Source organism: Micropterus salmoides, unplaced genomic scaffold (genome assembly GCF_014851395.1).
Source record: "Micropterus salmoides isolate LMB-PRFRI ecotype aquatic unplaced genomic scaffold, ASM1485139v1 Ms_hic_scaffold_4734, whole genome shotgun sequence".
Lineage (NCBI taxonomy): Eukaryota > Metazoa > Chordata > Actinopteri > Centrarchiformes > Centrarchidae > Micropterus > Micropterus salmoides.
In genome coordinates, this window is record NW_024044189.1 from 1 (window position 1) to 14,500 (window position 14,500).

General features: G+C 41.4%; 1 protein-coding gene and 1 long non-coding RNA gene across 2 annotated transcripts; both read right to left on the reverse strand.

The window, feature by feature from the left end:
- Window positions 1-1,134: 1,134 nt before the first annotated feature.
- On the reverse strand, window positions 1,135-9,054 carry LOC119888079 (NACHT, LRR and PYD domains-containing protein 12-like). The gene is made up of 4 exons (XM_038698514.1): window positions 8,368-9,054; window positions 2,034-2,183; window positions 1,862-1,888; window positions 1,135-1,420 (listed from the first exon to the last, which is right to left on the reverse strand). Exons 1-4 carry the CDS (start codon window positions 9,048-9,050, stop codon window positions 1,135-1,137), a joined length of 1,146 nt encoding a protein of 381 aa, XP_038554442.1. The 5' UTR covers window positions 9,051-9,054.
- Window positions 9,055-9,188: 134 nt separating this feature from the next.
- LOC119888080 lies at window positions 9,189-12,054 on the reverse strand. The gene is made up of 4 exons (XR_005441842.1): window positions 12,003-12,054; window positions 11,503-11,652; window positions 10,593-10,869; window positions 9,189-9,248 (listed from the first exon to the last, which is right to left on the reverse strand). It is a non-coding gene; the product is annotated as an uncharacterized LOC119888080 (long non-coding RNA).
- Window positions 12,055-14,500: the final 2,446 nt, after the last annotated feature.

The following is a 14,500-nucleotide window of genomic DNA, read 5'->3' on the forward strand; positions in this document are numbered from 1 at the left end:
AACAAACAAACAAAAAAAAACGGTACACTTTGACCTTTGAGACACCTTAATTGACCAAATAGAAAATTCGATGTGTCCACGTAGTCACAAAGTGCCAGTCCCTTCTTTTGTGCATACACCGACAGAGATTGTGCTGAGGACTGGCCTTCACACACATATCACACGACTGTTAAAAAATACGCAAGAATATTTGCCACAGAAATAATTATGTATTGTCGAATATAAAAACAGTCCCGCGTCGGAATTCCGGCGCTATGCCGGAGAACTTTAAGCACTGCGTGTGTATATACAAACTTTGACCGCGGTGTGCACGAAAGTAGACTCAGTGACTCATCCGTCACCCAAAGCTGTCAACTTGGGGAAACTGTGCTGCTGTCGTCCTCTTTCACACTACATGCTGCCTAAAGTTAATAATGTTGGATTATTGTTTATTTCAGGGCTATTTGGGATTTTTGAGTAATGCATATATAGCCTAGTTTTTAAAAAGAAACCATTACATTTCAAAAGTTAATGTTTCCTAAGGCAAGATATCCTGTTAAATAATTGTGATCTCAATATTGACCGAAATAATTAGCAGCCCTACATGAACATTTAATTTAATTCATGAAATTGTTGTGTGAAACTGCACCTCTGCCTTCTTTCTGTACAGGCTAATGTTTCATTCAATACAGTGTTTTATTTTTAACTTGAAAAAAACTTTGAAATGTGTTTTAAATTTGATGAAGAGAGCATTATGACTTGTTTAGGACTCGAAACTCAAAGTTTAAGACTTGGACTTGACTTGAGACTTGACTCAGACTTGGCACTCATGATTGGTCTGGACTTGGGACTCGACTTGGAACTTGAGTGCTAAGACTTAAGACTTGACTTGGACTTGTAAAACGTTGACTTGGTCCCACCTCTGCCTATTACACAATAATTCTGTGGGAAACACTGCACTGTGCATTTACAGATGTTTCTGGTGTTTTCTCTTAAAGCTAATGAGCCTATTTCTTTCATGCTGGCATTTCACTGGCATGTTGCAACATAACACCGCCCCCCGCGATCAGATCGCCAATGGATGATCACAAGTAGCCATGATCAGACGATATAAAAATAGAGAAGATCACCCAAGCCTTTAAGTCTCTAAACAAACTAATGTAATGAAATGTAGCAGGTTACATTTTTAAGATATCCAATCTTACTTTGTACAGAGCTGCTATGACTGCCTTTCTGCAGTCCAGCTCTTGTTCTGGATCTTTCTTCACACTGGGGACAGAAGGAGACTCCTGATGAAGCAGACTGGTCCCAGTATGAGGTGATGCACTGTCTGCAGAACCAGTGTCCACAGCTGGTAGAGACTGGATCCTTCAGGACGTCCTGACACAAAGCACAGCAGGACGGCTCCTCCTCCACATAAACATGACTCCTCTTCCTCTCTCTGTGAAGACATTTCATTAGAAATAAAATGATTTGTTGCTTGTTGTTGAAAAATATCCGACACCGTGTAGAAGCTCAGACGGTCACAGAGAACAGTAAAAGTGTCGTTACTTTTCTGCTTCCAAACAGACAGATAGTAATTACCTTTATTTCTTCTGTCACTCTCTACTAACCATGGATCATTTTCTTAAACAAGTAGTCAATTAAAGATTAAACTCAAACCATCAACACACAGAGTCAAGGAGAGCAAAGCTTTTCTATAAATGCTTTTTCACCACATGTTGAACAATATTGATATCATCAATAACATCTGGTGGATTATAATAGCTGATCTGGGAATGCACAACAACTAAATATTTGGGAACAAGAAAATGAATAACATCTTTCAGATTTGAATATCTTTACTTTGACGTCAACATGAGGGCAAAATATGAATATTTACTTGAAATGGAGGTTCTCAGGTGTTTTGCTGCGGAAATAAAATAAGATCTATGTCAGTTTGAAACAGTATCTGCACTAATAGTTCTGCACATAATATAATCTTTAGCATTTTGAGTTCATCCTCAATGCATCATCTTCCGTCAGGTCAGTTTACAATATAAACAGTCTCTTACTTTGTGTCTGAGGGTGCATGTTCATTACTGAAGGCTAGAGGAATATTTTTCGACTGGTCACTCTTCATAGACAGACAGCTGGATGCTGCAGAATCTGCTCTGTCCTCCTCTTCCTCCATACAAACACTTATCATCTGGACGTCAGTCAGTCTGAGAGGTAAAACAGTAACATTGACAGTGAGTTCAGAACACAAGAACAACAACAACAAGTTGGTTGAAAAAAACAAGACAGAGATTAACAGAAGAGAGAACGAAAGTAACACACACTAGAGCCCTGCACGGGCCTCAGATCTGGGCCCTAGCCTGGCCGTGGCCCGAGACGCCCAGCCCTAGCCCGGCCCATGTCCGACAGCTTATCAGAGCGCCCAGCCCGAGCCCAACCGGAGGCCGTGTTTTTTCCTCCTCCCCAATATAGCCTTTAGCCTACTGCAGCCATTAAAACAGTTCAGTTCTGTTTATAATGGCAAATTTATATTTCTTTTGTGTTTCTAAGTTCATTTAGAAATGTTTGGAACATTTTTTTGTTTGTTAAATGATAAAAAAAGTTTAGACCAAGCAGGCAGGAGCCGACATTAAGTTGTTGATCAGTTTAGCTTCTCAAATCAACACTTAAAAATGTTAAAAAATGTGCTGTACTGGGGAAATGTTTACTAGCACTAACCACTTATATATATTTCCTCAGCTGTTTCACCACTTTCTGCCTGCCTCTATCTCTCTCTCATTTGCTTGCATGCACAAAGGACACACAGAGATCTCGCCAAGCATTGAGTGTTTCCGTGCTCGCACAGAAACTCATTGGTTGCGCATGGATTTAAACAGCATGTGAAATTTAGTAGGGTGGTCATTTATTCAGCAGCGTTGCAATCACACAATCTATAATCACTGGTCTCTGTTATGGCGGCTGTAGTAGCAGGACCCGCGACAATAACTTATCACAATAAGAATCAAAGACAAGTGTCGCCACCTCTCTATATAAAAATAATTATTAATAATTAATACTTTATAGTTGTTAAATATTATAATTTATAATTATTAAATGACATCAACCATGACAATAACTATTTTGAATCTCTCTCTCTCATATATATATAGCTGTAATACCTGTCCATCCTCTTCCCTAGCTGACTCATCTGTGTGAAAAAACAGTGCCCTGAAATAATCATTTCATATAAACTCAGGCACAATAATGTACAGGAGGGAAACAAACTTTAGAGTCATCTGCCCCTCTCTAACGTAGGTATGTGAGCAAAACTGTCAACATGGGTTAAATGTTAAAACCAACTGTACAGATAGAAAGTTGTTTATAGGTTCAATAATACGTGAACACTGGTCATTTCAAAATCGAAAGTCGTCGCTTTATTTCGTCCTTTGGTCTCCACAGAAGTGAAAGCAAAAGGTGTTATCCTACTGCATGGCTATGACACACTGCTGGCTGCTTATTTACATTCTTGGTCAATGACGTTATTCAAATTCATTGAAATATCATTCACTTGTAGTTTAGCAATTAAGCTAAATGTCTATTACAGTTTAAAGAATGTTTTTACTCACTTTCAGCAAAAACTAGACGATTTTGTAACTGACAAACGGAGCGCGCTCACGATGCCAGTATGGTAACAGGAAAGAAAGTGACTTTAAAACGAGGACGTGTGGTTCTTCCGGTGGGAGCATCACCTGCTGTCTATCTATCAGACGCATTTCTTTCGTGACACCGCTTGTCGCCTGAGTATTTTTTCCGAATCACGTCTATCGGAAGCTAAATGATTTTCACCTAACATCTAACTAGCGAACAGCTGTTACGCAGAGTTTTGCCGAGTGGCCCTGTTAACTGGTGGCCGTCAGCCAAATGCGTCCGTGGTTGTCGTAGATACGACAGCTGTTTAAAACAGGAAGAAAAACGTAGCTGTCCCCACGAAAAGCCTCTTTCTGTTGTTGTTCATTAAAAAGTCAAAACATACCTTTCTGATTCGTCTTTGGAGTCGTGTGTTTACAAGATGTGGATGGGTAATCTACTTAAAAGGCTGAATCGTTTTTCTACATGACACGATATGTGTATTTAAAACATTTATTAGAGATAATGTATAGTTGTTAATAGTGATAAATGATTCGAGCTATATATATTTTTGTACCAGCCGCGAGGTGCATGCAGAACAATACAGTCACTTGACTCAAGTATAACAACTGCGCACTCACAAACCTGCAACACTTGTGATTCACTGTCTGACGCTGCTTCTCTCTGTGAATGGCCGCTGAGTTTGTCCACAACATCAGCTGGTTATCAAGCTCGAGCTCATTGACGGGGCGCCAACGAAACAACAGTGTGCGTTCAGATCGCCCAGAAGTTCGCTGCTAAGTGGACTGCACAGGTATTCATCCATTAACTGAGATTCCCAACTTTGTTCAGTACAAAGGGACCTATGAACTGTGTAACTAGGAAGAAGTGAACAACAGTTCATCAGTTCACTGGAAGTTGACAAGCAAGATTTCCCATCAGCCCTTCTTCTTCTTCTTTCTTCTTTTTCCCGGCAGTCTCAAGAGTGTTTCAGCCTCCCAGCGGTAAAGTATCGCCATTGCATGGGATGAATATATCAAAACTAAAAACAAAGTTCTGAAAGGTTGAAACTAAGTGTTTGAAAACTCAAAATCTAACAAAAAAGTTTTGCAAGACCTAAAACCAAGTTTTGAAGGTTTGCAAACTGTTCTCTGCAAACTTTATTTTGTATTTGAGTTTTCCTTCTTTATACACACACTCTTTTGTTTCTTTTTTTTACAATGTTGCGCAAACAATGTTTCAGTTTCAAATTTGTCACTGTTCTCCCAGTGCATTAGTTTGTTTTTCGGGTTTGAAAGCTTGTTAAGGGTGATCTGAAAACTGGTGCACACATGTTGGCTTTTGAGTCCGTGTATCATCCGATCATTCAGTTATTCCATTTAATCTGATAAAAGAAAAAACAAATCATATTTTGTTTTTCTGTTAGTCTGTATGTACCAAATATGAAAGCTGATGTTTGTTTCCTTGCTTTATGCTCAAGACGGGAAATATTATAAACAAGGAAACAAAACGAACTAATAAGTAAATTTACATTTCTTTATTTTTCTTTATTTGGTGCTGTCAATTCTGTTTTGCATGCACAGTGGATAATCTCCAACCGCGTGGAAAAGCTTACGAAGCAGTTGTCAGTGGTTGTGTCCTAAATCCCCTCTCATTCATTTCTCCCTATACCCTTATGTATGGAGTTGTATGTAGAGGACTACATAGTGAGCTCACTCGCAGTATTAAAACAATACTTTCGGACACTACTCCGATCAGTTTTTCTGTCGCGCAATGCATGATGTTTAGTGACCATCGATTGTACACTACTTTTCAAAATGCATTCTGGGATACATTGAGTGGACTTTATAGGGTATATAATTATCACTATACATTCAGACAGCACTACAAAATGGCGAGCTCACTTATAGTCCAATATAGTGAGTAGAGGGGGTTTTCGGTAGTGGGGTGTTGGGGGTATTTCGGACACAGCCCATCCCTGGTGTCAAATCCGTACCGCCTGCCAGATCTGTTCTGCACATGCACAAAAGTGGTTCTTTCAGTCAAATCTGCCAATTCAAAATGATCCAAAAATCTTTCAAGTCAATATACAAAATGTTTTTAATTACTGGAGATTAAACTTTCACTATGATGTAATAGGAATATACTTAAGATATGAAAAACCTTCTTTAACAGTACAGTTTTTTCTGATTTGACAACAATCTAACAAAGTAGCACCTCAGACTCAAGGCTAACGCTATAGCTGTGCACATTGGCCGTCAGGTTAGCTGGTCAACATGCATACAATCGCTGATTTAGGTTTAGGCACACACCCTGATAGTTAGGGTAATGGTAAGGTGCTTTGGGAAGCTGTCAATGCCTTTTATACTAACATAGCTACCTAGCTACCTGGCTAGCTACTAGCGCTTTTGGTGTCTCAATACGTAGTTCGCATAGTTCGGACTTCTGTACTTTAAAGCTCAGACTTGGCATGTTTGGCTCGGGAGTACAAACTCCCAGGATCGGGAGCTCACAGTCAGTCATTCAGCATTTGGAACAGCAGCGGACTTGATGACGGCCGGACCCATTAGCGGGCGGGACCTCACATCTCCGAAAACATCGTAGCAATTTTTAAAATACGTGATAATAATAAATAATAATAATAATATAATAATAATAAATATATATGTGACACAAGAACAGCAGTATTATAAGTTACAGAGTTTTCTCATCCGACATTTCCGCTTTTGGCGGCGAAATGCATTGTGGGTTATTTGGCGATCCGAAGTCCACACAAGTCACCACTGATGCAGGCACGGGAAAACGGGCGGAGCGAGAACACATTAGAACACACTAGATGCAGACTTTTGAATTGGAACAGTACTTTGGCTGCGACTTATGATGTTTCACAAGTCCACAAGAACACAAGTACAGACAAGAACGCAGATTGAGAAACAGCCAGGGTGTCTGTTGCTGGCATACATAAGTAGGCACTTTTATGCCAAATAGGCCTAGGCCTTCAGGTGCGACTGTCCTTGGAAGAAAAGCATCTGTCTCAAATTTTTAACCTCTGCAATGGCATCAGCATTTGCACTTTGAATAATATGGGTCTCACTGACAAGGCTGGGGAGAAACACACTGAAGCTTTGCTTAACCATAGTCACGTGGCACTGGTGTTTTGTTGCTTGCTGAGCAGTGTTTCGAAACAGCTATGATTTAGGTCTGATGACCCAGGGCTCTTGAAAATCCTGGAATGTTTTATTGCTAAGCAAGTAGTTTCATAACTTAAAATTAGCTGACTAAATCGGCCGCACTAGGATTTCATCTCTAAACGTCTAATCAAGGAGTGTAACGGCTTGTCTTGTGACAGTCATGTCTATCCGAAAGAAAGGGAAATCAAGGTACCAAAAAGAAAAGAAAGTGTTGTGGGGACAGCCCGGCTGACGGTGAGTGTTTTGCTTTCCTTTTGTGTTCATCCTCTTCAGGTTGTTGATGGCTTACTGGGTGATTTTTGGACTGTTGTCTGTCCGACCCAGCAGGCCTCTTAAGAGTCTCTGATTGGACTCCAGAGAGAGGCCGTAAAAGAAGCGAACAAACAGGTCGATGTGGCCATTTTTACTTTCATGGGATTTCATCATTGCTCCCATCAGGAAGACATCCAGGGTTGAATCAGAATGTTTTTTCCCAGGAAGTCCTCCAGCACCTGTGTGTTCCTGTTCCTAACATGTAGACTGCAGCCAGAAACTCCTGAATGTTCAGATTTTCTGGAAGAAGGATCACACTCTCTCTTTTGAAGATCTCTGAGTACACCGAGACCTCCTGAGTCCACCGAGACCTCTATAACATCAAGACCACACTGCTACACTGCTCCAGGTCATCTTGGTAGAACATGATGTTCGCCAGCCTCCCCAGCTTTAGAAGAACCTTCTTGTCAGCCTTCATCAGTTCCTGTGGACTTGTCTCATGTCCCTCATCGTACTTCTGCTTCTTCCTCTTTGTCTGAACCAGCAGGAAGTGTGAGTACAGGTCAACCAGTGTCTAGGGCATCTCTCCTCTCTGGTCTGTAGTCAACATGTGCTCCAGCAGCCTGTTGCACCAGTGATACGCAAGTTCTACCTTAAGTTAGGGTGCAAAGTCCACACTAAACAATACGTTGAAACTAGTTAGTTTGCGACTTAAGCTGTGTTGATGTTTGTTTGCACCACCAAGACGTAAGGTGCTACTCTGGCATAAAGTCCATACTAATCAAAACAGTGTCGCAGAAAATTACGTCCCTTTAAAAGTTAAGGGACAAGAAACAAGTTTGCTGAAAGCAGCTAAGTGCCTCAATATTACAGACTTTTCTTCTGTGCTACTGTTATTACAACCTTCCTGAAGAGGAAGGAGATCAGTGAGGGCGCCTGCAGCAGGCTGGGTAGTAACTTGTTACAAGTAACGCAAATTTGCAAAAATAAATAAATAAAAGTAAGTCATTGCCTCCCTGCCTTTCGCCCGATGTCAGCTCCAGCCCCCCGCGAACCCTGTACAGGATAAGCGGTTGACGATGGATGGATGGATGGAAGTCATTGCCTTTTCACGTTCCTTTATTTTATATTTTTACTCTTTAATCCATTTGGGCTAGTAATCTACTCTTAATTTCGCTACATTTTCAATTCATACCTTCATAACTTAACCAGTCTGTGATCTGCATTTTGCTTCATTAACCGAAATGAGCTGACGTATTTCAGCTGGTGCAACCCTTAAAACGTTAGTAGGACGTAAACCCCGACTTAAGTTACATTCAAACTAGGCTAAGTTTGAACTTACACATAGTTGGTGCAACCCAGTGCAGAACTGTAGCAGTGATCCAGCAGAAGACTGGGATTAGACACATGATGTGGAGGCTCCTTGATGTGTGAGATGATTCTGCTGGACAGCTCTTCATCACTGAATCTCCACCTAAAGTACTCCACCTTCTGGGCGTCAGTAAAGCCTCGTACTTCTGTTACCCTGTCAAGACAATGATTGGCTGCTGCAGGTCGGGAAGTTATCCAGACGAGAGCCGAGGGAAGCAGATTCCCGTTGATGAGGTTTGTCAGCAGCAGGTTGACTGATGACTTCTGTGTGACATCAGACACAACCTTCTTGTTCTTGAAATCCAGTGAAAGTCTGCTTTCATCCAGGCCGTCAAAGATGACCAACAGTTTACAGACAGCGAGCTTCTCTGCTGGGACCTTCTGAAATGTTTGATGGAAAACATGGAGCAGCGTGAGAAGACTGTACTGCTCATCTTTGATCAAGTTCAGCTCTCTGAACGAAAGCAGAATCACCAGACTGACATCTTGGTTTTCCAAGCCCTCTGCCCAGTCCAGAGTGAACTTCTGCACTGAGAAGGTTTTTCCAACACCAGCGACTCCGTTGGTCAGAACCACTCTGATGGGTCTTCGTTGGTCAGGTAAGGCTTTAAAGATGTCGTGGCACTTGATTGGAGTTTCATGGAGGTTCTCCATCTTGTAAGCTCTCAAGCTGCCTCACCTCATGTTGGGTATTAACCTCTTCACTCTGTCCTTCTGTGATGTAGAGCTCAGTGTAGATCCTGTTGAGGAGGGTTCCACTTCCTGTTTCATCACTTCCTTCAGTCACACATTCACATCTCCTCCTCAGACTGATCTTATGTTCATCTAAAACTTCCTGCAGACCACCACTGACTGAAACAGAGAAAAAAAGTTTGAGACAAAACAAAGTCAATTTGACAATCTGGTGATTATTTTTATGACCAATAAAATGATCAATCTCAGCCTCTGACTGTGTGTTGGTGTATGTTTTGATTGACAGCAGAGGCAACAGGCTCAGTTTGATATTGATATGAAAAGTTCACTGTAGCTGTTCTTTCATTCTTGTGCTATTTAAAACTGATCCACCAAACAAATAATACAGAATATGTGTTGCTCCGTAGAACTGTTTTTATTCAATAGCACACTTCAAATCTCTGTGACAAATAAACCCAATGTTTTGTAGATGCTTCACAATAAAAGCCTCCTGCTGGTTTGCCGATGTAAAACTTTATGTGAAGCAGCAGCAGGAAATGTCAAGTCAACTTCAGCAGCAAATGTACAAAGCTCTGACGTAACCAAAGTAACAGTAAACAGGAGAAAGCTGACCTCTTAGCCTTCAAATAGGATCACAGGACAAAGAGTAAAATCCAAACCACAGAGATTCAGTTAGAAAGTACAAAAGTACTGACAGATACAAGGTTCATTTATTTTTTATTCTACAACACAGGGTTGCACAAAGAAATTCAAACTCTTTCCCCAATTGCTACAAAAAAAAAACCCAATTATTTTCTATGGTGGGATAAAGAGAAAATATAAGAGAGCTCTCTCTCTGGTCAGCAGCACAGACACTTGTTGATCCAATCAGTTTAGCTCTAGATGTGGCTTTGGTTTGAGGGAGGAGACCATCTCAGGTTGGCCTCTGTAAAGTTCTAGTTCAGTCAGGGTTTTTGAAGCTGGTCAGAGCCAGTGCCTCACCCAGGAGGCTCTTTTCATGCCTAGGCTCCTGCAACTTACAAATGGCTGGTATGCCTCATGTGCCATCAGTCCTCTGCAGGTCATCCAGAATGCAGCAGCTCAGATGGTCTTTTCTTCTGAACCCTGCACTGACTACCAGTGACTTCGTTCTGATTTAAGACACCGGCACTTGCCTGCCATGGTGCGAATGGTTACGGCTCATCTTACATCCAGGACATGGTCAAACCAAACACTCCAGTCTGTTCACTTCGCTCCACTACTGCCAATCGGCTTTCTACTCACTCCCTACAGCTACCACTCAACAAAAACTTTATGCTTTAGCATAAACTGTGCACATCTTCAGCCTTAAACTCAAAAACTAAATATAGAACTTAAAACCTTTCAGTTTATTTGATGTTCATGTACTTGCATGGTTCTTGACATTTTTGGGTTGTATACACATGGTTGAATCCACTTATAGTAATTCTGTTAACAAACATAATGAAATGTAGCAGGTTACATTTTTAAGATGTCCAGTCTTACTTTGTACAGTGTTGATCTGACCGGCTGTCTGCAGTCCAGCTCTTGTTCTGGATCTTTCTCCACACTGGGGACAGGAGGAGTCTCCTGGTGAAGCAGACTGGTCCCAGTATGAGGTGATGCACTGTCTGCAGAACCAGTGTCCACAGCTGGTAGAGACTGGATCCTTCAGGACGTCCTGACACAAAGTAGAGAAAGACGTCTGCTCCTCCACAGAAACATGACTCAAACATGACTGATTTGTTGCTTGTTGTTGAAAAATATCCACATTTGTCCGACACTGTGTAGAAGAACAGTTAAAGTGTTCAGTGAAGATGATTGTTCCTTTCATTTCAACTTGAGTTAGCTTTGAACTGAGGTTAGAAGTGGTCTAAATAATCGGGGTAGACCAGCAGTTTAAGACACATAGCATGTAACAGTGGTGTAACAGATTCAAGTCCCGATAGTTTCCTTTCTTGTATGTCATTCTCATTATGACTTCTGTCACTCTCTACTAACCATGGAACATATTTTAAATATGTAGTCAGCTAAAGATTAGACTCAAGAATCAAGGTGAGCAAAGCTTTTCTACAAATTCTTTTTTAGCACATGTTGAAAAATTATAATATGAACTGATTCAAGATGCATTTGGTGGATCATAACAGCTGGTCTGTAAAAAGAGAATTGCACATTTGAAACAGATTCTTTCAGATTCTGAATCGTTCTAAATCTTTACAGTGACGTCAACATGAAGGCAAAATATATTATTATTTTCTTGAAGTGTAAATTCTGAAATGGAGGTTCTCAGGTGTTTTGCCGCACAAACAAATCAGATCTATCTTAGTTTGAAAAAGTATCTGCACTAATAGTTCTGCAACATGAATATAATTTTTTTAGCAGAACATTGTTGTCTTCATCCTCAACAGACTCTTACTTTGTGTCTGAGGGTCCAGGTTCATTACTGAATAATAGAGGATCAGCTTTGGACCGGTCACTCTTCATAGACAGACAGCTGGATCCTGGAGACTCTGCTCTGTCCTCCTCTTCCTCCACACAAACCCTCATCTTCTGGACTTCAGGCAGTCTGAGAGGTAAAACAGTGACACTGACTGTGAGCTCACAAGGATCAAGAAGAACAAGTTTGTTCAAGAGTCACAAACAAGACTGAGAGAAGAGGAAATAACACACACACACACACGCACACATATATATAAACAGTTTAAAAAAAACAGTCAGAACTCCACCTGCTCTCTTTTCTTTAAATCTGTGCTTGTTTTAGGTTTAATGTGTTTTTCAGCCAATCACAACTTTGTGTCCACAGATGAATCAAAGTGTTGAGTTCACTCTAACATTTCTTTCCTCTACAGTCCACAGGGAGAAACTGACTCAGAGACTTTGACAGTAAAATAATAAAAATGTTGGATTAACACTCACCCTGCCTCAGCCTTCAGGTTTGCTCCTTCTGCTCTGTCGACTCAAACTGGAGCCTGAACTGACTGAACTTTCAGGTTCCCTCCCTGTTCTCACCTGGATCACAAGATCAGTGTTGCTCCTCCCCTCTCCATTAACCAGAAATCAGGCACGCACGCGCGCGTGTGTGTGTGTGTGTCAAGTATCACAGACAGCGTGTGTTTGTGCTTGTTTGTCTTGCATTGTCACAGTGGTGATAGACATATAAACTGGAGTGCAGGCTTCATGACACACAGATAATCCTACAGGTCTTATACTAACACTTAATCATAATAATGAAATTTAAACATTACGGTGTGTGGTGTGTCCGACTACTGAAATTTGTGGTTCCTAGAGTCTCCAAAAGTAGACTAGGAGCCTGAGCGTTCAGCTATCAAGCTCCTCTCCTGTGGAACCAGGTTCCAGTTTGGGTTCAGGAGGCAGACACCATCTCCACCTTTAAGAGTAGGCTTAAGACTTTCCTCTTTGATAAAGCTTATAGTTAGGGCTGGCTCAGGTAGTCCTGAACCATCCCTTAGTTATGCTGCTATAGGCCTAGACTGCCGGGGGATTTCCCATGATGCACTGAGCTCCTCTCTCCTCTACTTTCTCTCCGTCTGTATGCAACCTCATCCCATTATTGCATGTTACAAACACAACTTCTCCCCTTTCTGGTAGTCTTGTGCTTTCTCGTCCCTCTCCTCTCTCCTCCTATCACTTCCTGCAGGTGTTTCTGGCTCTGGAGCTGTGGAGTCTAGATCTGTGGTTGCGGGTCACCTGCTGCCCCCGTGTTCCTGCTCGACCCCTCGCTGCAACGACTATTGTTGCTAGTCTTATTGTTATTATTGTTATCATTAACATTACGATTATTATCATAAATGTTACTATAAATATCTGTACCATTTTTCATTTAGTCAATAGCAACATCACCTTTACTGTCTGTACCTCTGTGTGTCTATATTGTGTAGGCTGCCTCTCTCTCTCTCTCTCTCTCTCTCTCTCTCTTTCTCTCTCCCCCCTTCACCCCCAACCGGTCGAGGCAGATGATCGAGGTTTCTGCCTCTTAAAAGGAAGTTTTTCCTTGCCTCTGTCGCCTAGTGCTTGCTCTTGGTGGGAATTGTTGGGCTTCTGTAAATAACATTGTCACACTCTGCCTGTCTGCCATGCCGTGTTTTGCACTTTTGTGTTTAGTTAGCGTTATTTTGGTCTGTTGGGTTTTGGGGTTCTGCCTTGTCTGTCGTCTAGTGTTTGGTAACCCTTGTCATGTCTGTTACCCCAGTGATCCCTCTGTGTGTCTGTCTCTGTTTTCCCCGCTCTCTCTCTCCCTACCTGTGCCTCATTAGCCTCATGTCTTTCACCTGTGTTGCTCCCGCCCTGCTCGTTAGTCCCTGTGTATATATACCTGGTGTTTCTGTCTTGTCTTTGTTGGGTCATTGTATGCTGTCACCCTGTGTAGCAGTGTGTTTCGTGTCGTCAGCATCGCTTGTCGTGTCTCCCTGCCGTTATTGGATTTTGTTTGTTGGATTTCTGTTGGACCCTTTGTTTTTGGACTCAGTCAGTCAATCAGCCACTCTGTTTGTAAGTGTGTTTGCCTTTTGTTTTATTAAAACCACCAAACTATACCTGCTCCGCTCTGTGTCCTGCGTTTGGGTCCTCCAACCTTCTTCACCACACAAATCTGACAACATCAGTACGGTCTAGACCTGCTCTCTTATGACGTGCTGTGAGACAAATGTTGTTGTGATTTGGCGCTATATAAATAAAATTTAATTGAAATTCAAAGATAATATATAAATACAGCTAGATATTTCCTTTGTTGTTACAACTAACCCAGACTATTGTAGCCATGAACTAGTTTACCCTACAGCTTGCAGCTAAATCATGAGCACTAACAACTTGCATGACAATATCTGCATAGACATATAAAACTTAAATCATGTCTTTGTAAGTTTAACCACAAAGCAGTAAATGTTATAACAAAAATATATAAAGTTAACAAAAAGACTGACTTACCTCAAAAAATAACACATGGTGCAGTGGATAAGATGCCTCCATTTGCTGTGAGAGACCTGGGTTCAATTCCCCACTGGAACACATCTACCATTGTGTCCTTGGCCAACAGCCTGTAGCCCCACCACAGCGTCATTTCATATCTCAGAGTTGACTGGCTATCAGTCGGCAAGAAGAGCAAGGAAGATTGTCTTTCTCCAGTTGCACCCAGGTCGCTCTTTCCTTGTCTCCTCATTCACACTTTAAATCAAGATGTTCAGCAATCAGAGCCCACAGTGCCTAAACCTCAATCTGGGTATAACTACTGCATCTCTTCTCTTGTATTTAAGTACATTTTTCTTTCTCTGCGATTCTCTGTCCTGAAAATGATGCCCTCCCCTTCCTTTAATGCTCCCATGAATTCTGCCACATTTCTTTTACTGACTTCTAGTGACTCATACTGTGAATTATTTTCCTTACTTACCTTACTCTTT

Coding starts and splice junctions, on each gene's coding strand:
- LOC119888079 (XM_038698514.1), bottom strand. CDS start 9,050: ATGGAGAACCTCCATGAAACTCCAATCAAGTGCCACGACATCTTTAAA. Junction 1,889..2,033: donor CATGCACCCTCAGACACAAA/GTAAGAGACTGT, acceptor TTATTTCCGCAG/CAAAACACCTGAGAACCTCC. Junction 1,421..1,861: donor CCTGAGAACCTCCATTTCAA/GTAAATATTCAT, acceptor ATGTCTTCACAG/AGAGAGGAAGAGGAGTCATG.